At 50.1% G+C, this 21,871-nt stretch overlaps 2 protein-coding genes and 1 long non-coding RNA gene across 4 annotated transcripts in view; 2 read left to right on the top strand and 1 right to left on the bottom strand.

Annotated features, from left to right (window-relative positions):
* The first annotated feature begins 811 nt into the window (after positions 1 to 811).
* On the top strand, positions 812 to 12,933 carry Eif3d (eukaryotic translation initiation factor 3 subunit D). Its single transcript, XM_031348343.1, has 15 exons — positions 812 to 997; positions 3,273 to 3,405; positions 3,651 to 3,696; positions 4,418 to 4,554; positions 5,093 to 5,178; positions 5,682 to 5,754; positions 7,091 to 7,203; positions 8,326 to 8,458; positions 9,152 to 9,299; positions 9,903 to 10,033; positions 10,512 to 10,597; positions 10,701 to 10,830; positions 11,916 to 12,058; positions 12,193 to 12,476; positions 12,842 to 12,933. The coding sequence occupies exons 2-15, from the start codon at positions 3,283 to 3,285 to the stop codon at positions 12,853 to 12,855; spliced, it is 1,647 nt and encodes a 548-aa protein (XP_031204203.1). The 5' UTR covers positions 812 to 997; positions 3,273 to 3,282; the 3' UTR covers positions 12,856 to 12,933.
* Positions 12,934 to 15,266: 2,333 nt separating this feature from the next.
* Positions 15,267 to 21,871, top strand: part of Foxred2 (FAD dependent oxidoreductase domain containing 2) — a 16,649-nt gene continuing 10,044 nt past the window's right edge. The window contains exons 1-5 of the mRNA XM_031348335.1: positions 15,267 to 15,425; positions 15,899 to 16,399; positions 18,014 to 18,265; positions 19,004 to 19,270; positions 19,432 to 19,598. Coding sequence (XP_031204195.1) covers positions 15,900 to 16,399; positions 18,014 to 18,265; positions 19,004 to 19,270; positions 19,432 to 19,598 — 1,186 coding nt within the window. The 5' untranslated portion in view covers positions 15,267 to 15,425; position 15,899. The remainder of the gene's footprint in view (positions 15,426 to 15,898; positions 16,400 to 18,013; positions 18,266 to 19,003; positions 19,271 to 19,431; positions 19,599 to 21,871) is intronic.
* Positions 20,228 to 21,871, bottom strand: part of LOC116075306 — a 24,206-nt gene continuing 22,562 nt past the window's right edge. For both annotated transcript variants that reach the window (XR_004112522.1, XR_004112520.1), the window contains one exon: positions 20,228 to 20,846. This is a non-coding gene — a long non-coding RNA (uncharacterized LOC116075306). The remainder of the gene's footprint in view (positions 20,847 to 21,871) is intronic.

Raw genomic sequence — 21,871 nt, 5'->3', positions numbered from 1 at the left:
GGGGGGTTGCAGGGAGATATGAAGGCCATAAAACTAGACTTGGCTGAACTTGTACACCACATGTATCTAAGATGTATTTTCTAATAAAGGAGATCTGCTGGGAAACTATCAAGGAAACCTAGCCAGCCAGGCAGAAGGGACCAGCTTTAAATAAAAGCCCATCCTGAGTCTCTTGCCGGGTTTCATAATTGCCTAGCACTCTACAGCTGCAGGGGGTAGAAGATGCCTTGAGGTCACGCTGAACCGCACCCAGTGAATTGTGATTATCAATTAAGACGCAGATTCCTGGATAGCCCCGACTTGAATATCGATTTAGAGCGAGACACTCTAAACCTGCTTTAAAAAAAAAAAATAGCGACCAGAAATCTCCGTTGAAAGACGCTTTGAGATCTGTGGGACAAAGGTTTGAGTCCTGGCGGGCACCCCGAAGCTCTAGTTGCCACCCTGCGTTGGTGCCACAAGTAATAAGCACAAGTAACGCGCCGGGCCACCCTCCAGATGAGGTTCGACCAGACCAACAACCAGGCTGGAGCAAGCGAGAGCGGCGGGGCATTGTGGGAGGCAGAGGAGGAGAGCCGAGTGTGAAGCATTGTGGGACACCGCGGGGACGGCTCCAACTCTCCGCCCAAGCTTCTCTCGCAACGAGCGTGACCACGCTACAGTTCGGAACCGCTCTGGGCGTCCCCAGATGCCACTGACGCAATCACCTCATTGGCGTCTGGCACCTCAGAGGCGAACGAGGATTTTTTTTTTTTTTTTTAATAGCCAAGAGCGGGGACAGACTTCCGGTTATATCTCACTTTACGGCCTGACGTTTTTCCGCTGACTAAGAAGGAAGTGGTAGGGCCGTTTACGACAGCGCTGGTCGCGGTTTACGGCACCGGCCCCTGCGCGCGCCTCTTTCCCTCCAGTCTTGGTGTCTTCCGAGTGTCGAGGCTATCGCAGTTTTTTTATCCGGGCTATCTGTCGCCATCCGGGCCCGCGGAGGCCGTTGCAGGTGAGCGGCTTGTTTCGTAGGGCCCTGCGGAGCTCACGAGCCAGCCTGGGCTAGGTGTGACTTCGGGAGCTCCCGGAAGAGCCTTCCTTTACGTCCTCTCCTGCCGTCTGTGCCCCTGCGCTGGGCGGGGTGGGAATCGGCCTCCGGTGGTCCCAGGCACGACACTGAGTGCAAGACACCGGACACGGTGGGTTGGGGTTCGAACAGATCCTTTCTGTGCTCCGAAATGGTCGACAAAGTAGGTTCCAGCTCTGGTCTGAAACGGAGCCCAGGAGTTGATGGCTCCACCTGTAGTGTTCCACACTCTATTATGGCCAGTACAGCTGTCGCGGCGTTTTAGTTTTCACCTACCAGGTTCTTTCTGGTTCACGAGTGCAGTAGTCGAAGGTCCAAACCCTGCCCATCCAGGGAGGTGATACACGTCAAGCCCCGAGCCATCTTGAACTTGTGACAACTCAAGTTGACAGTTGCTTTGGGGGCAACTTGTTGGGTATGGCTTAAAGATGGCCAGGCTGCCAGCTAAACAACAGTATAACCAGAAGGTCGGGCTTAAATAGACAGCCTTGGAAACTGTTTTTGAAGTGATGGGCAGATGGACTCCTTAAGTTAGCAGAGCTAACTTTGTGTCTCAGAGATAGGGTGCGAAGGAGCAGTCAGTGATGGTAAAGTGCCCGCAGAGTACCTGGATATCCTGGGGCCTCTTACTTGTCAGCTGTTTGACACACACACACACCACCACCCGCGCACCTGACCACCGCTGTGTGCTGTGTTCTTCCTACAACTTTAGCATACGTTCACATTTGGAGGGTGAAGCTCCTGGGTTTATTCCTTGTCCCTGTCACCTAAATATCATCAGCCTCCCTGTGTCCGAGGAGGAGAGGTTACTGAGCTCTCTACTGGTGTTCTGCAGTTGCTTTCCAGCCTTCGAGAGCTACTGTGATGACATTTTTTTTTTCTTTTTTTTTCTTTTTCAAGACAGGGTTTCTCTGTATAGTTCTGGCTTTCCTGGAACTCACTCTGTAGACCAGGCTGGCCTCGGACTCAGAAATCAGCCTGCCTCTGCCTCCCAAGTGCTGGGATTAAAGGTGTGCACCACCACTGCCCGGCTCTGGACAGTGTCAGGGTTTCTTGTGGGTGGGTGGTCAACGCATGGATTTTTTCCCTTTGTTGTTTGGTTTGGTTTTTGATGGGGAGTGTCCAGCAAGCCCCTGGATTATACAGCAATTAGCTTTTACTTTTCTAAAGTGAGCTATTGTGTTAGGCACTGTGCTATGTACAGACTACAAGGCCAAAGCCTGTGTTCAAATTTCTAATCATCCAGCGCTGTGACTTTTATTTCACTGTACCTTTATGTTTTAACCCAGAAATGGGGACAGGACTGGCTCCTGTCCCACAGGATTGTTGAAGGGTTTAATGAGCTTATGTGCTGTAAGCTCATGGAGCAGTGTCCTGGTGCTCCTGCATGTGGATGTTTGACACTTGGCCACTTTTGCTCTGAAGTTTATGGTGACCTTGGTTGCCATGGCGCTTTTGCCTGGACAAATGCACTGTACAGGACTTGTGCCAATGGACAGTTGGAAGGATGGGGGTCTAGTTGAGGGTCAGAGGGAATGTTTTGTTTGATCTTAGTCCTTTTTTCTTAGGATTTTTTTTGTTGCCATGTATGCATGTGTGTGGGAGTTTGTTATGTGAAGGCCACGTTTGGGAGTCAGTTCTCGACTTCCACTTTGGTTCTACCTTTACCTGCAGCACCATCCCAGCAGCCCAAGGCCCTTTAAAGCACTCTGTGCTGGTGCCTTTGTGTAGCTGAGTGGTAATTGTGTAGTGTGACAACTATCAAGACTTTGATGTAGATTGTTATTTATTTTAGAGACTGAGTTTAGAGACGTTTGCTGTTGAATCCTTTGGTGAAGGTGTTTCTGGGGGAATTCATCGGACTTTTCCCATCTTTAATAACAGGAGACACCTTTATCATATGTTATACTGAGAAAGATGTGATACCTCATCAAGCAGAAGGCACAGCTTCATTTCAGAGATGTTCACCAAAAAACAACCTGTCCTAGAATTAGTGAGGCATAGGAGAGTGTCCGCGGGTGTTGGCAGTGTTCTGAGTTTTTAAGTGTTCTTAGAGCAATTTATAGGAAGACCTGTCCACATTGCTCAAGAGCCAGGCTTCACTCTGTGTGCACCTCTGTAATGCAACTTCAGTGGAGGGTAGAGTGTTGGGACTTGGCGGCCTTCCTTCTAAAGCTTCTCACACTGCTTGTGTTTACAGGTTTTAGAAGATGGCAAAGTTCATGACACCTGTGATCCAGGACAACCCCTCAGGCTGGGGTCCCTGTGCCGTTCCTGAGCAGTTCCGGGATATGCCCTACCAGCCATTCAGCAAAGGAGACCGGCTGGGGAAGGTATTGGGTCCCTACAGCTGGGGCAGTTACTCCACAGCTCCCCATTTCCTTTCTGTTCTCTTCGGGGATATGCTTCCTGTGGGGATCCCAGACCTCCAGGATGAGTCCGAGGTGGGGCAGCCACGTGCAGAGAGCATCCGAGGCGACGCCGACGCCTTTTATCACCCTCGTGGTCTGTGCTTTCTGGGTCAGCAGAAGCCTGCTTGCCTGACCTGTCCTCTTCTTGTCTTCACTGTCCCTAACAGGTTGCAGACTGGACAGGGGCCACATACCAGGACAAGAGGTATACAAGTAAGTGTTCCTCAGGGAGTGGCCCACATCTAGACCTTGAAAGGGCCATTACTTTTTTTCAGTAAGTCCCACATGAAAGTTTTTTAGAAAGGAAAAGAAATGGTAATGGTAGTTATTGGGAGTATATTCTGGAGCACAGTGCACCAGCCATGGTTTTGGAAGTGGTCCAGACAGCCAGAGACTCCTGAATGCTATCATTTGCATTCTATTGTTTGGGACTTTCTGGAGCCATCAATCCATGGACTCTAGGGTTTGGGCCTTGGCTTTAAGGTTCCGGTAAGGGAGAACGCTTTTCTTGGTGCCAGTTAGATGTTTGGAAGTGACTGACTAGAGTACCAAGTTAAGGTGGATGAGGTCAGAAAGTCTGTTGAAGGCAATGGCCGTGTCTGTGGCTCTGGGTGATGGTTGGGGATGGTGGTTCACCTCAGATTCTTCCATGACCATGCAGAGGTGAAGTGAGCTAGTGAGATTCTTGGGCTTTCTTGGTAAGTTGTTTAGACCCAAGCTATTAAACCTTTGATGTGAGTATGAATCACCTGTGATCATGTTTAAATACGGGTTCCCATCTGTCAGGTCTTGGATGGTGAGTCTACCCAGCTCACAAGCTTCTGGCCAGTGCTTCAGTTCAGAATCACACTTCAGAGCACAGGGTCAAAGCCTGCCATGCACCATGAAGGTCTGTAGGGTAGCACTTAGCACTCGCTGTCACCTTTGCCTGCAGACAAGTATTCCTCTCAGTTCGGTGGGGGAAGTCAGTATGCATATTTCCATGAGGAGGATGAGACGAGCTTCCAGCTGGTGGACACGGCACGTACACAGAAGACTGCCTACCAGCGGAACCGGATGAGATTCGCACAGGTAGGCCATGGCTGGCAGCCTGCACCTCAGAGCTCTTACTGAGAGCAGAAATTTCTGCTGCTCAGTTACCATCTTAGGAATACTGATGAGAAAAGAAATACTTGCAGGCCTTTGGCCAATCCCAAGTGGCAGTTTAATGACCAATTGTATCAGAATAACTTGTAATGGGGTCTAGGGACGCATTGAAGGAGTTTAGGTTTTTGTTCACAGTAGTTCCGACATCACACAGCTGTGCTGGGAACCCATTGCCTTGCCGAGTTGCCACGTATAGCCTTTGTTAATTAGATGGTTTGGTAGGGTGCCTTCTGTTATATAAAGTTACAAATTTGGCAACTCCAATAAAACTAGTAAGCCCACATGAAAGTGGAAAGGAGAGTCCAAGCTAACACAAGTGCTTCTCCCCTTAGCCCAGATGCTGTAGCTGCTATAGAGTCAAAGTAGAGCTGTGAGATTTAGAACTTCACACCCTAAACTTACTCTCAAGATACCATGAGCCTTGTCTCCAAGGGGTTAACACGGGTCTCTTCCTGCTCCCCAGCGGAACCTCCGCAGAGACAAAGATCGGAGGAACATGGTGCAGTTCAACCTACAGACACTGCCCAAGAGTGCCAAGCAGAAAGAGAGGTGAGCGTCCCTTCCTCACAGGTCAAAGTTGTGTTCCCAGGTGGGCTGTATTCAGGAATCACAGAGCCAGGGCAGGGTTGGCTATCTTTCACTATTGCTAAAGAAACCAAAACCTGACCTATGCCTGTCCAAGACTGGGTAATGGCAGACATGCAGGAGGAGGCTGAGGTGGACATTTATGCTGTACAGCCATAGGTAAAATTGAAGTGGCTCTGTGGCCTCTAGATTCTGGATGCCTGGTTCCAGGCAGCACGACTTATACTGTATCCTGTGGGCCCTTGGGGCTGGGCACAGCAGCCACCACACTCTAGCCAGGGCTGCCTTGAGAGTTAACTGGACTGAATGTTGTTGGGAGTGGTGTGCCTCTGCTCACACCCCCAGTGTGTGCCTACATGGTTTCTGCATCTAAGCCCCTGTTTTCTATCCTGGTAGCAGCCAGGAAGGATACTGCAATTCAGCTAGAAGACAACATTGAAAGCACAGCATTCTGTCTGTCTTTTCAGAGAACGAATTCGCTTGCAGAAAAAATTCCAGAAGCAATTTGGAGTGAGGCAAAAATGGGACCAGAAGTCACAGGTAGTGTCCATACTGGGATTCTGTTGGGACTTGGATGTGTTTGTTTTCTTTTACCTTCAGAGGTGTCTCTGGATTTCCCTGATGCGGGCATTTCATATAAAATGGAATCATAATGTGTGCCACTTTTTTGGTTTTTCAAGACAAGGTTTCCCTGGCTGTGCTGGAACTCACTATGTAGACCAGGCTAGCCTCGAACTCAGAAATCCGCTTACCTCTGCCTCCCAAGAGCTAGGATTAAAGGCGTGTGACACCACTGCCCAGCCAGTTTGCCACTTTTAAGATCTGTACCTATCGTAGCCTGTGTTAATACAATCTTTTCACTTTTTCTTCATGTCTCTTAAGGATTGGTTCCAAGCACCCTCAGAGATCAAAATTTGTGTGCACTGACTTTCTCTGCATGTATCTTATGTGTGTCCCCTCGTGGACTTTAGCTTGCCTCTGGATTATTTTTATATGTTGAACATATCATTTTTAATCTCAAGTGATCCTCCTCTGTCAGCCACCTGGCAGCATGCTGAGCATCCCAAATGTGTTCAGTTTACATGTGACTGCTTACAGACCCACCGGCGTAAAGCTTGCAGACATGGAGTTGACTGTACTGGCGTCTTTTTGCCCAAGAGTGGTTCTTTGTATGAGTTGCCACATTTCCTTCAGCCATTCATCTTTCCACTTTGGCACTGTTGGGAATGACACTGCCATCCTTGTGGGAGCTGTGAGCATAACAGACATGAGCAAAAGTGAAGTCTGGGCTAGGAGTATTGCCAGCAGCAAAGTAGCTGCTTTTCAAGCCCAGAAACTCGGCTTCACTCCTGAGTGTTGTAGGGGTGATAAAATCGTGAAGGTGCACTTCACAAGTTAGCTGCTTGTTGTATCAGAGGTATGTGCTTGACACCCTGAGAAGCCCTGTGCTAGGTCCCTGCTTCCTTCTCTGAGCTGCCACGAGTCACAGACCCTGCTTAAAAACAGGGAGGACCAGGCTGATGAGATGGCTCAACTTTTAAGAGCACTGCTCTTCCAGAGGTCCTGAGTTCAATTCCCAGCACCCATGTGGTTCGTGCCCATCTATAAAGGGATCTGATGCCCTCATCTGGTATGCACATATACATGCAACAGAGCACTCATAGATAAAATAAATACAATAAACAAAAATAAATTAAAAAAAAAACCAGCCAGGAACATAATAATCCATAATGATTGAATGAAATCAATCATTCCTGTGTTCCTCGTCTTTGGCTATCTGCATAGGATATGAAGATATTCCTGTGTTTCCTTCCCATGTTCCTCATTTTCAGCTATTTGCGTAGGATATGAGGATCTTCCTGTGTCTCCTCTGCAGAAACCCCGAGACTCCTCAGTGGAAGTTCGCAGTGACTGGGAGGTAAAGGAGGAGATGGACTTCCCTCAGCTGATGAAGATGCGCTACTTGGAAGTGTCAGAGCCTCAAGACATGTGAGTAGCTTCCTCACTGGTACCCACACTGGTTCCAGAGTATGTCTTCCCGCTGGAGATCAGTGTCTCCTAAAGTCCTAGCAGCTCCAAGCAGATTTGAAGCCACTTGCAGTGCTATGGGTATGTTTTTGAAAGATCAAGACCCACTAAAAAAAATGCATTGTTTACTATAAGTCCCAGTTTTTTTCCACTCTTGGCATCCAAGAAAAAGCCCAGTAGGTCAGTCACTAAGCTTTTGGGGCAGGGAGGCATGACAGATGTTCAGGAGACTCCATTTTGTGCAGCCTCATATACCAGAGGGCAGGGACATAGAGCTAAGTCAGAGGGGAGCCAGAGCTTCAACCCATAAGTCCACCCTTCTGGGCACCTCTAGAAAGGGCTCAGTTTCCCAGGAAAGGTTCACTGTGTAAGGTCTTTCCCTGATCTACAAAGGAACATTGGGAGCTACAAAGACAGGAAACTAAACTAGCACATAAGATTTGTCTCTATCAGCCAGTGGTTCGGGGAGACGGACCTTCCACCTTAGACCTTGGCCAAGTCCGTCCCTAACTTCTGGGAGAAGGCACTGTAGTGGCCACTGCTGTGACTTACTCGAAGCCTTGACTGGCCACATTTTGGCACTACGCCAAGGTAGAGCTAGTTCCCCCAACCCCTGGTGAAATCCCTACAGCTACTCAGAGTGTGAAAAAAATAATTCAAAGTGCTAAAACTTCACACGCTTACAGTTAAGGGAGTTGTGCTGAGTGGTTTGGTGGCCGCTGAGGTGTGGATGCTGTGGTTTTGTCAGAGATCATAGGCAAATGTGGCATTGCCAATCTTTAACTTCCATGTGTAACAGGACTACTCTCAATAAAATGCTAAGTGTCAAAAAAAAGAGAGAGAGAGATTAATGCTATCTCTCTCATATATACTGGACTTCTGGGTGAAGTTTATTTTTTTGAGATGAACCCCTCCTGTATAGCTGAGATTTTTAAATTTGCCATCCTCCTACATCTGTCTCCCTAATCCTGGGATTACAGACATGTACCCTGCAATGCCAGGCATGTCTAATAGATACAACTTCTGATTCCATGGCATAAAAGAAGTAGGGAGGATCTCTCTGATTTTCCCCTCTTCCCTCAGCGAGTGCTGCGGAGCATTGGAGTATTATGACAAAGCCTTTGACCGCATCACCACGAGGAGCGAGAAGCCTCTGCGGAGCATCAAGCGCATCTTTCACACCGTCACCACCACAGACGACCCTGTCATCCGGAAGGTGTGCACCCTTTGCCCGCTTTTGGGGATGTTGCTGGGGCCTCAGAAAGAACAGGGCATGAGATGTACAGGTGTCCCCTCAGTATTCACAGGGTTTGATTCAGGACAACCCCATGGATACCAAAAGCCATGGGTGCTCCAGTACTGGTGATGTGACTTACCGGTCAGCCCTAGCAGTCTTCCAGGTTTCAGATCCTTCTGGATTGCTCCCAACAAACACCTAAGACACTGGATACTACTGCATAAGCAGGGGTTATACTGTTGTTTAAGGAACCTGACAGAGAAGGTGCACATGTTTACCAGGCACATTTTCTTCCCCTGAACATGTGGATTGACTGGTGAGAGACCACAGAAATGGCTGGCTGCATAGGCCAGCCCTTAGATGAGGTTCTTCTGAATCACACTTAGAATTTAATGGAAGTGGGTGCACTTAAATATGTTGAGCAGAGGCATGCTCAAACTCCAGCTCTGCCAGACGGACTTTGCTACCCTGGGGTCTTAGCTTTCTTACCTACAGAGGTAGAGGGGTGGCTCAGCTGGAAACCAGTGAGTGGAGTGTGGGCCGAGCTTCCACCACAGCCTGCTACAGTGACTGAGCCCAGCCCATTTGCTGCAGCCTTCTTAGCTGACTGGGCATGTCTTCCTTCCCAAGTGACATCAGTGTCCTCAGTTCACTCTCTCTTCCTCCCTTCAGCTGGCAAAAACACAGGGCAATGTGTTTGCCACTGACGCCATCCTGGCCACACTGATGAGCTGCACCCGCTCCGTGTACTCCTGGGACATCGTCGTCCAGAGAGTCGGATCTAAACTCTTCTTTGACAAGAGGGACAACTCTGACTTTGGTAGGCATGAATGTTGTCAGTTCAGAATAATCACTTAAGAATGAGCAGTGTGTTGATCCCTCTCATCCTCTAGAGACCACTTCAGTGCTTCTGTGGGCTTCAGCCGAGTCCTCACACCAGCACTGTGGCTGTGTGTTATGTGCATAGAACTTTCCTCCTGCTTCTCTTCCTCACCTTCCTCTTCCTCCTCCTCTTCCCACTTACGAACTATAAAGAAAAATGGATATGCACATATTTTATGATACATATGTATATTATTACACACTGTCAATGAATCACTCACAGAATTATAGCTTGAAAACAAAGCAGTCTGATTCTGTTTGAGTCTCAAGCCTCATTTGTTAAAATGCCAGAGACACATTCTCTTGTGGAATCCAGAAAGAATGAGAAGGAACACTGGCTTTCTTACTATGAGACTGGTGTTGGGTCACATCTAATGTTCTCCGTGAGTCCCCCGGGACGCCCTGGGGGAGTCCTCTGTCACCAGAAGGCAGGTCTTTGAAGATGGGCCCTATGATCTGTACATCTCCCCGTGCTGCTGCGTGCACTGCCAGTGGCTCTTGGCTGCATGAGCAGGTGACATCCATGCTTGGGCTTTTCCAGACCTCCTGACTGTGAGTGAGACAGCCAACGAGCCCCCTCAAGATGAAGGCAATTCCTTCAACTCACCCCGGAACCTGGCCATGGAGGCCACCTACATCAACCACAACTTCTCCCAGCAGTGCCTAAGAATGGTAAGTACACAGGAGCGGATGCACAGGCTGCTGGGTTAGATCCCTACTGCGGAGCTGCTCTGCACTAGACAATGGTGTGAGGTTGGCCAGGCATGCCCCTCCTGGTAGCAGGGATCTGAGCCACAAAAAGGTCTGTGTGTGAAGGCATATTTCCTCTCTGTGGAGTAACTAGTACTGCCTGTGTCACAGACGGGCTGTGGAATGCCTTTGGACAAACCGTTCCTTGCCTTGAGGATTGTGATGAAAGAGGAAGGGCACTGCTTGCCCTCCTGTTAGCTCAGCAGTCTGCCTGTAGGGAGGAAGGAAGCAGGGAGTGGCATGGTGGCTCTTACTCAGTGGGGTGTGTGGGCTTGGTCCTTATACACAGTGAGCCTACACCCTCAAGGACAGAAACACCTAGCCAGGGCAGTCAGAAGCAATGCTGGATCTGCCGACTTGAAGTCAACCCCAGCTCCTGAAAGCTTTGTCACTTCTGCAGGGAAGGGAAAGATACAATTTCCCCAACCCAAACCCATTTGTGGAGGATGACATGGATAAGAATGAGATTGCCTCCGTCGCTTACCGGTAAGTCAGCTCTGGGGGGGCAGGTGACCCTGGCCTGTGCTGTGTGGGGTGATCCTTCCAAAGCTGTGGATTTTGTAGTAAATGAGTCTTGCTGTCCTTGTAGTTACCGCAGGTGGAAGCTTGGAGATGACATTGACCTTATTGTCCGCTGTGAACATGATGGCGTCATGACTGGGGCCAACGGGGAAGTGTCCTTCATCAACATCAAGACACTCAATGAATGGGACTCCAGGGTGAGGCACTGTCGCAGCTGTGTTTCTGCAGTGTGTAGTGGGGTGGGCTGGAGTAAGTTGGCTTATTCCTGTTGGGTGCAGTTTCAGTCAGTGCTGACAGAGGAACAGTCTAGTTAAGGTTTTGGCATCTTCTGTATTCAGTACTTTAGTCTGTTCATCCTGGCTCCTGTGGTCTACGCATCTGGTCTTGACCTCACCTTGTCTTTGGAAACACAGTCACTGACCTCTTTCATTACTCTGCCACCTATGATCTCTTTATCCAGCTCTGTCACTGCTGACCCCAAAAACTAAGATCTGGACAAACACGCACACATAGTCTTCTTTCCATTGTCTATTTCCAGTGCTGCAGGCCCATCAGGTCAGGTGCATCCTTTCTCCCTGGCTTTATATGTGGCGCCCTGTATTAAAGCGAAGGGCACAGAGGTAGGTATGGCCTCTACAGGATAAAGAATACTAGTAAGGACAGCTCTGAGGCTCAGGCAGCCTGTGATGATTGATTGGCTTGCTGCCAAGATAGGGATTAGGAAGCCATTGTCTTGGGGCCCGTGGCCTTCCAGACTTGTACTGTGGCATCTGTGTTTCCTCACATCCCTGCCCCACTCAGGAGTGGGGTTTGCCTGCCCCTAAGCAGCTTATGTCCCAGAGTACTTTATGCTTCAGTGTTCTCTTGCCTCATAAACACATGACAAGAAACTTAATGGCTTACAACAGCATCTACAACTGGGCTTTAGTGGGCAGACGTCTAGCATATATGGTTTCATTCTCTGTTGAGGTGTGGTGAGTCTCAACGGCCATGTCTATAGAATGGAGTGTGTTCCAGAAGAAAGTCTGCTGGCAGTTCATTCGGGTGTGGCAGAAGTCAGGTCCTTGCAGCAGTCCAGCTAAAGTCCCCGTTCCTTGCCAGCTTTTAGACACCCCTTCGCTCCCAAGTCCTCACCCCATCCCCACTGTTAGTCTTTAGCTCCTGCTCTCTGCAGTCCAAGAACCCAGGCAGCTCCCTACTCTCCCTCCCTAGTCTTCCGTAGGAGGCCCTGGGGCCCCCTGAGAGGCACCACCCTCACCAAGTAACCAACCTTCTTCTGCAGCATTGTAATGGCGTTGACTGGCGTCAGAAGCTGGACTCTCAGCGTGGGGCTGTCATCGCCACTGAATTGAAGAACAACAGCTACAAGCTGGCAAGGTGGACCTGCTGTGCTCTGCTGGCTGGATCTGAGTACCTGAAGCTTGGGTGAGACTGCTGTGCGGGTGCTCGTCCCCTTCTACTCTGGGAAAAGAGCAGACCAGGCATTACCCTGGTACTGAACCCAGGCTTGCTGTCTCTCTGTATGGCCTAGTATGACCACCCATCCTTCTCCCAAACAGGTATGTGTCCCGGTACCACGTAAAGGACTCCTCACGCCATGTCATCCTAGGCACCCAGCAGTTTAAACCCAATGAATTTGCCAGCCAGATCAACCTGAGCGTGGAGAATGCCTGGGGCATCCTGCGCTGCGTCATTGATATCTGTATGAAGCTGGAGGAGGGCAAGTACCTCATCCTCAAGGACCCCAACAAGCAGGTCATCCGAGTCTACAGCTTGCCTGATGGCACCTTCAGCTCTGAGGAGGATGAAGAGGATGAGGAGGAAGAAGAGGAGGAAGAGGAAGGTGGGCAGAGCAGGCCTCTAAGCCTGGGGTAGTTTGAGGGCTGGTGAGGGAAACAGGCTAGCTCTGTGGTCACCTTCACCTTGACCACACAGGGGAACTCCCTGGCACTTCATGTGGGGTGGTACTCCAGATCAGCAAGGGGGCTAAAGAACAGCTAGGGAAGGTGTGGGCAGCTTTGAGAGGAACCAAAGCCATATGGTTAGACCTCCTAAAAGCCTCACTGGTGGCTACAGAAAGTTACTGAGCCCTGCAGGGGTTAGAAGGGCTCAGCAAATTGGCTTCAGCACTCGGGTTTCAAGGTCCAGAAGGAAAGGGTGCATCGCATCATGGAGTGAGGCTCATTTCTCTTCATTGTTTTCTTTCAGAGGAAGAAACTTAAATGAGTTGGCCTGGTGCCTGTGTGTGTCCAGCTCCTGTTCTCTAGCAGATGAAATAAAATTTAAGTCCTTTTGGTTTCTTCCTTCGTCCTGTGCTCCCATTATGATCTGCAGCTCTTTCTTCTCCCAGCAGCCCCTGGGAGAGGGAGACCAAAAGCAGCAGTTTGTGTAGCCTTGTGGCTGCTGTGTGGTTCCAGGAGTGCTAGAGCACTGAGAACCACACTCTATGAAAGGCGAAGGCCTTGGGTGTTAGTTTCAGAACTCATGACAGGCTCTTTCGTGCAGTTTGAAGTGCCTTATGAGGGGAGAGCCCTCACAAAAGGTCCTCTTACCCGGTGCTTCTCCCAGTGGGTTGTGACCCCTTTGGTTGTTGCCTAAGACCTTCTGAAAACATATTTACGTTATGATTCACAATAGTAACAATCATAGTTACAAAGTAGCAATGAAAATAGTTTCATTGTTGGGGGTCACCACAACATGAGAAACTGTATTGAAGTGTCCCAGTGTTAGGAAGTTTGAACCATGCTGTCTTTCCCTAGCATGATCTAGCTGTCTCCTAGGGCAGGGAATGGTTGGGAGATGGCCCTTGAAGAAGACATCTTCAGAGTGTCTGCTGGGTGGTGATTCTAGTGGCTTATAAGGTTGACCTGCACTGGAGAAAGTCTCCAGCTAGTCTGCACAAAGCAGTGTCCTGTAAGAACGTGTTTAAAGGCCGTGTGGACTGAGTGCTCTTCTGAACCCTTCAGTAATTGTCCCACCTGGGTGATTGCCCCGGGCAGCCTCAACTGCTCCTTCAGAAATGGAATGTGAGTGGGAGCAGAGCTGTGTATAAGGAAACTGTTGGGACTGCTTCCTAAAGAGGCAGGTTTCAGCGACATAGTTGAACCTAAAGAAGCCAGCGAAGGACACTGGTCTTCAACCTCGGGTATTGAGATGCCGAGCAGAACCCTTGGAGTGTCTTAGAATCTCAAACTTGCAGCAGTCCTGAGTTTTTAGGGTAGAGTGCAAAGAACATAGTTTGACAAATGTCTTGAGCTTCAGGAGTGGACCAGAATCCAGATCTCTTGGTCCAACCCACCTACAAGAATAAGCTCCTGTAGCTATGGGCTATAGGTTAGTAGTTGGGAACCCTGTAGCACCTCAGCCAGGCTGGGGAGTCCTGACCAGCATCCATTTCCATCACTAAATGTGCCCACCTATCCTCTCCACAGTATCTATAAAATGCTCTGCTCTTTGGTGAGGTGCCTGGTCTGGCCAGGATAGCTCCAGACTAAACCTGCAAGCTGAGATCTCGACGGTGACAATAAAGTTTATGTCTGTCCCTGGGGAGGGGAGGGGATCGTTTTGGTTTGTTTTTTTTTGGTACAGGCTCTAAAGAAAACAGCATTCCTAGGTGTGCTTTCTTTCACCAGGACAATCATAAACGGAAATTTTAAGTGCAAGTAGGTGGGGCTCCGAGTAGGCTTCCAGAAGCAGAGCTGCCTTTTAATGGGAAGCAGCTCCAGCTGTGCAAAGCTGAGAAAGTCCTTTCCAGATGTTTTTCTTAAGAACCCTCAGCTTCTGCATCGCTTTGTGATGTCCTCCCCTCCAACAAACACACAGTTGCTGGGCGATGGTGGCGCATGCCTTTAATCCCAGCACTTGGGAGGCAGAGGCAGGCAGATTTCTGAGTTCGAGGCCAGCCTGGTCTACAGAGTGAGTTCCAGGACAGCCAGGGCTACACGGAGAAACCCTGTCTCGAAAAACCAACAAAAAAAAAAAAAACCAAGCACGCAGTATTTAGAATACTGTGACTCCTAGGGAGCCAGCCTGAATATTCAAATTCTCCTTCCTACACAGGGTTGCAATTTGAGCCTTTGGTTTGGGGAGTTTGAAGCAGGATCTCACAGTCCTCTTTTGCCTCTGTCTCATGATTGCTGGCATTACAAGAGTGAGCCACTATGCTGTCTCAAAATCCACTTAGCTTATCTTTGTTTTATGCAAACTTTGTCGTTTTTTATTGACGAGTCAGTTTCAAGGTGCTGGGAATCGCTTCCCTTGCCCACCCACCCTTCGGACAACTGAACGATCAAGTCTCTAAGACAAATAATTGGTTCATCTGTCTTGGCCTCATACTCTCCTCAGTCCCACAAAACTGACTGGTCAATTAGTTTCAGACTTATACAGTAATAAAGGGATATAAATGCCAAGATTTTCTCCAAAAATCATCTCTGACTCGAGGATTAGTACAAATCAAAAGGAAGGGGCCGGGCGTCCCATCAAGGACATGCTGTTCCCCCGGGCACCTCTACCCTAAGAAACAGCGCTCACAGCACGTGCGTGCCACTCGCGCCCGGGCCGCCCCACCAGTCCCGGCGTGCTGCGCGTGGCACACGTGACCCGCCCCCTGCTATTGGCCGGGAGTGGGGAGGGGCGTGGCCGCTGTGGCGCGAGTCAGCCCGAGCTTCCCTCCACTGCAGCCTGCCGAGGGAGTATCGCTGGGCCACCGGTGGCGGCAGCGTGCGGGTCGGAAGCTCAGCCTGGGCACCGCGCACGCGCCAGAAGCAGTGCGGGACAGCGGAGACCGCCGCAGGTGTGCTGGGGCATCCTCACACGTGATCGGGGCTGGGGCGGGGCCTTAGAGGCCACACCTCCCTCAGGTTCCCCCCTACCCCGAGGGTGGAAGGTGGGTAGACAGATCAGAGCTTCTGAAGGGTCCACCTGGGAAGACCCCCTCCCAAAATGCAGGACACATCCAGAAAGCATGGAAATTGGGGAAACTGCCTCTCCCTTGGGGTGGAAGTTACCATGACAATAAGAGAGTCTGACACCCTGGGAAAGAGGACTGTGGAGATGAGTTGGGGGGTTCAGAATTCCTGTGGGCCCTTGATCCTACCTGGAAGGGATGGAGACGGGATAGATAAGCCCCTAGGTCCCGAGGTTCAGTCCTGGCCCTGCTCCAGATCCCTGGGAGGCTCAAGCGCCTGTTTTCTCGTTCCTCGGGAAAGCCGGCTGTCATCAGCTGCCAGCCACGAGGTGCAAGGCCTCTCCTCTCCTGTGCCGCAGGATGGGTCCCTCGGGGCTGCTGGTGGCCCTAGCCTTGCACCTGGCAGTGTGCTCCCGTCCGCACCGGGACTACTGCGTGCTGGGCGCCGGTCCTGCGGGCCTGCAGATGGCCGCCCTCCTGCATCGAGCCGGCAGGGACTACGAGGTATTCGAACGCGAGTCCGCACCTGGCAGCTTCTTCACTCGATACCCGCGCCACCGCAAGCTCATCAGCATCAACAAGCGGCACACGGGCAAGGCCAACGCTGAGTTCAACCTCCGCCACGACTGGAACTCTCTGCTCAGCGATGACCCACACCTGCTCTTCAGACACTACTCACAGGCTTACTTCCCCGACGCCAGCGACATGGTGCGCTACCTGGGTGACTTCGCACAGCGCCTGAGGCTCCATGTGTTATACAACACAAACATCACCCATGTGACTCTGGACAAGGATCCACAAGCCTGGAATGGCCATTACTTCATTCTGACGGACCAGAAGGGCCAGGTTTACCAGTGCAGGTAAGGAGCCTCAGGACACAGCTGGATTGGCCTCGAGATTGGAAAGAATTCGAGAAAGGGGTTATACTCCTTGCCCTCAGTGGGACTCAGTGCCAAGGTTTGGTACAGCCAGAACTTTTTTAAGGTGCGTCCTTACAAAGCTGTGGCTGAGTATGTTTGGGAAAATCTAGCAATTTATCCTCTAGGATTTGCTGGGCTCTATTGCTTTCACCATGAGCCTCTGGTGCTGGACGCTGCATGTGAGCATAGCTTGTACCCAACAAACCTTGCAGGCAGGTCCAGCCTTTTGACACTGCTACGCTACATTTTCGTCCACAGGATTCAAGTTGTAAAACCATGCAATCAAGTTATGGAACACATATAGACACAAATCTCATATTTTAACCAGGTTTGCAAGTTGTGTTGGGCCGGCCATTGATCATAGCTATCCTGGTCCCATGTGGCCCCAGAGACCACGGGTTGGACACATCTGATAGTTTCCTAAAATAAGTGTCCCCAAAACCCATGCTGAGACAAGAGAGGCTGAGGTGTCCAGGCAACATTAGACACTAGCCAGTAGGATTTCAGAACAGAACCAGAGCCAAAGGCCCGACGAGCATGGCTTCCAGATACTGATGTTACCCTGCTTTGGTTTAGGGGACATTATGTGGGCACAAGAAACCTAGAGAAGATGTTCTCGTCTCATTTAGCAGGCACAGATCTGAGGCTCTGCTCTGAAGACCTTGATCAACAAGCTGTGTCTCACCCCTAACGTGGCGGGGCTACAGGGCTGGGGTTTTGCTAGTACCTAAGCCTGTATGCTCTCTGCACTCCATGCTCCCTTCCTGGCTGTCAGCTTCACTTCCACCTCCAGACAAGTGTGTAACTATTGTTCGTCTGTTCCCGCAGCTCAGAAAAAAGGAGTTATCCTGACCAGGACTCTTGGATGTTAGGTAGCTTCACTGGAGTAGAAGGGAGTGAGGCACAGAGAGGAAAGGTGTGTTTGCTGTATGCATCCCTTGTGGCCAAACTATTCTGCAGCCTGCAAAATCCACCCCATTATAACCCCCACCAGCCTAGAGAGCAGAGCTGGGCATGATGGCACACATGCCTGTAACTCCAGCATTAGAGAGACTGAGACAAAAGGATTGCCAGATCCAGGCTACATATCAAGTCCACGTCTCAATAGGACTTTGAAAGCGGGCCCTTCTGTACTCAAATTATGGCTCTCCTGCTTTGAAGAGTTCTGATGCCCAGAGCTGCAGGGCCCCATGTCTCCTGCCCTGTGAAACGGGCCAGGGGATACCAGCTAAGGAGCAGGAAGGTGGAGGAGTAGGTAAGATCTAGATAAACGCACCAGCACAGTATGGGTAGAAGACGTGTGTGCCTGGCTTCCAGTCGTGAGAGGAGCCTGAATGCCAGGGTAGAGTGTATGCCCCTGGAGGAAACTGACCTCATCGCTGTGTTAAAAATTAAAGGAGATGGTTTTGGTTTATCATAATATCAGTGAGCAAACTTAATCCCCAGGTGTGGTATCCTTCCATTAAAGCATGAAGGACTGTGGCTAGCTTGGAGAGAGGCACACTGGCTGTACAACTGAAGAACTGAGTCGTCTCTCTGTGTTCCCCCCTGCAGCGTCCTACTTGTAGCCACTGGTCTGGCAGTCCCCAAACTGGTTGACTTCCCTGGCTCTGAATATGTGGAGGGGTACGAGTCTGTGTCCGTAGATCCTGAAGACTTTGTGGGTCAGAATGTGTTGATCCTGGGCCATGGGAACTCAGCCTTCGAGACAGCAGAAAACATCTTGGGTGTCACTAACTTTGTCCACATGCTGAGCCGTTCCCGGGTTCGGCTCTCCTGGGCCACCCACTATGTTGGAGACGTCAGGTAAGCTACATCCCTGCTTACGTATTCTGTACCATACATCCCGTACTAATCTGTTTCCTGGTGCTATAAGAAGATGCCTGCGGCTGAGGTCATGATTTCAGAGGCTAAGTCTCCGGTGTGTGCCTGTCTCACTAGCACCCCTTAGCAGATGGCATCACAGCAGCAGGCACATATGTCAGACAGTAAGGTTGCATAACAGGATGGGAAGCCAGAATAAGGGGGAGGTCGGGCTCCCTTCTATAGCAATCCTCTACCTGGAAGTTACAGGGGGTCCCAACAGAACTGCCTTAATCTCTTCCGAGGGCATTACCCAGTGATCTGCCACTAGGCTCCACCTCTTATGGATCTACCACTGGGGCCTGGTGAGTGTTTGACTCCCGTGTGCTCAAGCCCTGGGTACAGTCCCCAGCTCCACACAAGCAAGGTGAGCTGACACACACCTGTAGTCTCAGCTCAGCACTCAGGCGGCGGAGGCTGGAGGATCAGAGTCCAAGGTCAGCCTTGGCTACTTAGTGACTTTGAGGCCAGCTTGGGCCTCACAGAACCTTATCTTTACCCAAAAAAAAAAAAAAAAGGAATGGAAAGAAAAGAGAAGTTCACAACCTCCTGGTGTTACCTCTATGAGGATGAGGCTCGCCTCGGGTTAGCAAGCCTCAAATGTGGGAGTTCCCCATTCTCGGCTACACCAGACAGCCCTCCTGATCCTCTTTCTTCTCTTGCCTGTTTGTGGGGCCCCAGGGCCATCAACAATGGCCTACTGGACACCTACCAACTGAAATCACTAGACGGGCTCCTAGAATCAGACCTGGAGTATCTGGCCCTCGTGAAGGACAGCAAGGGCAAGTTCCACATCACCCTGAAGTTCCTCCTGGAGAATACCAGCAACCAGAGTGCCGACTCCATCCCCCTCCCGGAGGATGACAATGACAACTTTGCCATGCGGGTAGCCTATGACCGTGTCATCCGCTGCCTGGGCTGGAAGTTTGACTTCTCCATTTTCGACCAGTGAGTCTTAAGTGGGGTGGATGTAGGGACCCCTTATACACTGTCAGACCTCCCTGGGGATTATGGTAGGCTTCAGGAGAGCGCCTCAGGAATGCAGGAGGAGGGTACCAGGGGCCTTGTCCCCAGCACCTTTTCTTTCTAACAACCCTTCTCATTGGCAGGTCCCTCAGACTCTCCTCAGGAACTGAGTTCAGCAAGAAGTACCCACTGATCAAAGCCAGCTATGAATCCAAAGGAAGCCGAGGTCTCTTTATTCTAGGGACCGCCAGCCACTCGGTGGACTACCGGAAATCTGCTGGCGGATTCATCCATGGATTCCGATACACAGGTAAGTCTGGCTAAAGGACCACTGTCCCAGGGCTCCTGACTCCCGAAAGCATCCAAAGGGTGTTTTCATGGTCAGGAGATCCACCTAGAAGCAGCATGGTAGTAGATACCTCTAAGGGTGACTGTGACATGCTCAGTCCCATGCAGCTATATTAAAGTGTGTTCAAGGGAATGGGTAGTCTAAGATGTGCCAGTCTCACAAGGCTCAATGTGTGTACCCATGAGGCAGCTCATGCACCCAGAGTGTGGGAACACCTCAGTGAAAGTTCTAATTGATTATGTCAATTCTTTGTGTGAGACTTTCAGTAGTAAAAATGTCACTCTCTTAATAATGTTTGCCTGTAAAATAAAAAAAAATAAATAAAAATAAAAAAAACTTTAAGTAATTTGAAGGCTGAGGACACAGCACAGTGACAGAGCATTTAGTGTCCCTGAAGCCCTGTGTTCAAGTGTCAAGATGATAATGATGATGATGATTTCATTATTGCATGAGAATAATCCCCACCCAGAAACTGATACTTTGTGATGTTAAGGAAAAACAGAAACAGAAAGTGAAGGAGAGAAATAGATTGCTGCATGTTGAGTATCTTCTAGAGGTTGAGCACGTGCATCCCTAAAGAACTACCAGCACCGTGTGATGGCTAGAAAGCCTTTTCTCTTTTTTTTATTATAATAGTGTGTGTGTATGTGTGTGTGTGTGTGTGTACATGTGTGTACAAGCACACTCACACGTGTGCATAGAACAGGCATCGTGGCATGCATGTGGAGGTCAGAAGACAGCTTGCAGGAGTCAGATTCTCCTTCCACCATGAGTTCTGGGGTTCAAACTCAAGTTCTTCAGCTTACATACATAGCAGGCGCTTTGACCCATCTGGCCAGCATGGCCTTTGTTTTTTCCTGAGGAAACAGCTGAGGGCCAGAGAGATTTGCTTGTGTTTGATTTGGTTTCTGGTTTTTAGAGGGCAGCCTCTCCTGCCCTTTTCTCCCCTCCATGGAGGAAGCAGTGGCCCAAAGCAGCTGAGCAGGCTGCTTAGCTGTTACAGGCATTTTGGGGGGTCAGATGCCATCAGCTTGGTATGGAGTTTGCTTGCAGGGCTTGCTTTGCATTCAGTAGATGGAGGATTGAGTCATTCCTTGTTGTCAGGAATCCAGGGGAAGCTTCCACTCAGGGGCCTGAATGTTGATGGTCTGTGTGTCCTCAGTCCCAGTCCAGGGTCCACAGTGCTGAGGCCAGGGAGAAAGAAATAACCTGCAAGAGGTAACGGTAGTAAAGCATTCGGATCAGGCTGTGATTGCCCAGGCTAGCCTCAAACTCCCAATCCTCCTACCTCAGCCTCCCTGGTTCTGAGATACAGATGTGCTCTACCACACCTGGGTTGTGCAGATGACATGGAGATCTGAGGAGGGGCCCCTGCACAGATCTTGATGCAAAGAATTGTGTGCTTAATGGAGAAATGTTAAAAAAAACCACAAAATCTGTAATCATTTATTGGGGTCACACATGTGCCACAGTGTATGTGTCGAGGTCCGAGGACAGCCTTGGGAAGTCAGTTTCCTCCTTCCACTATGTGGAACCTGGGGATTAAACTCAAGAGTGATGACAAGTCAAGCCCACCTACCTGCCAAGCCATCTTGGCAGCCTGATGAGTTTCTTTGTAGCATAAAAAGTAAGAGGGAGCAGCAAACTTAGCACAAACTTAGCGCAGACTGACAGGACCTCATGCCCTTCCGTATGAGGAGATCTTGCCCCTGCTTCCAGGTTAGAATGGGCACTGTGTGGATGATGCTACTGGCTAATGCTTGAGAATAAGTCCTTGGCTCTCCTGGCAGGTGGCAGTGATAAACACTCAAGCTCATCTGAGCAACCTGGAGATCAGTATCAGTCCCCTAGTCTGTATCTTTGGAAGCAAAAGGGTGTTACTGGGAGATCCTAGCAGGCTCACATCTCCTCAGGTGGTGGCACCCAGAGAAGTCCCTTTGGCCCATGGATTGAGTGCCATATTGCCTGGCTATTGCTACAACCAGACCCTAAGGACCCTGAGTCCACATCCTCCAGTTTCTGTTTAGTTTGATGGCTTGTGTGTCACCTCAGGCCCAGGGTTTACACTTCAGTACCCTCTCCAGCTGGCAGGGAAAGCTACATAGTGAGTTCAAGGCCAGCCTGGGCAACTTAGACCCATCTCAAAGTAAGAAAAGGGATAGAGGAGCTGGAGAGATGGCTCAGTGGGGAAGAGCACTGACTGTTCTTCAGAAGGTCATGAGTTCAAATCCCAG

The sequence above is a fragment of the Mastomys coucha genome, unplaced genomic scaffold (genome assembly GCF_008632895.1).
Source record: "Mastomys coucha isolate ucsf_1 unplaced genomic scaffold, UCSF_Mcou_1 pScaffold11, whole genome shotgun sequence".
NCBI lineage: Eukaryota > Metazoa > Chordata > Mammalia > Rodentia > Muridae > Mastomys > Mastomys coucha.
This window is presented reverse-complemented; position numbering and strand designations above follow the sequence as displayed.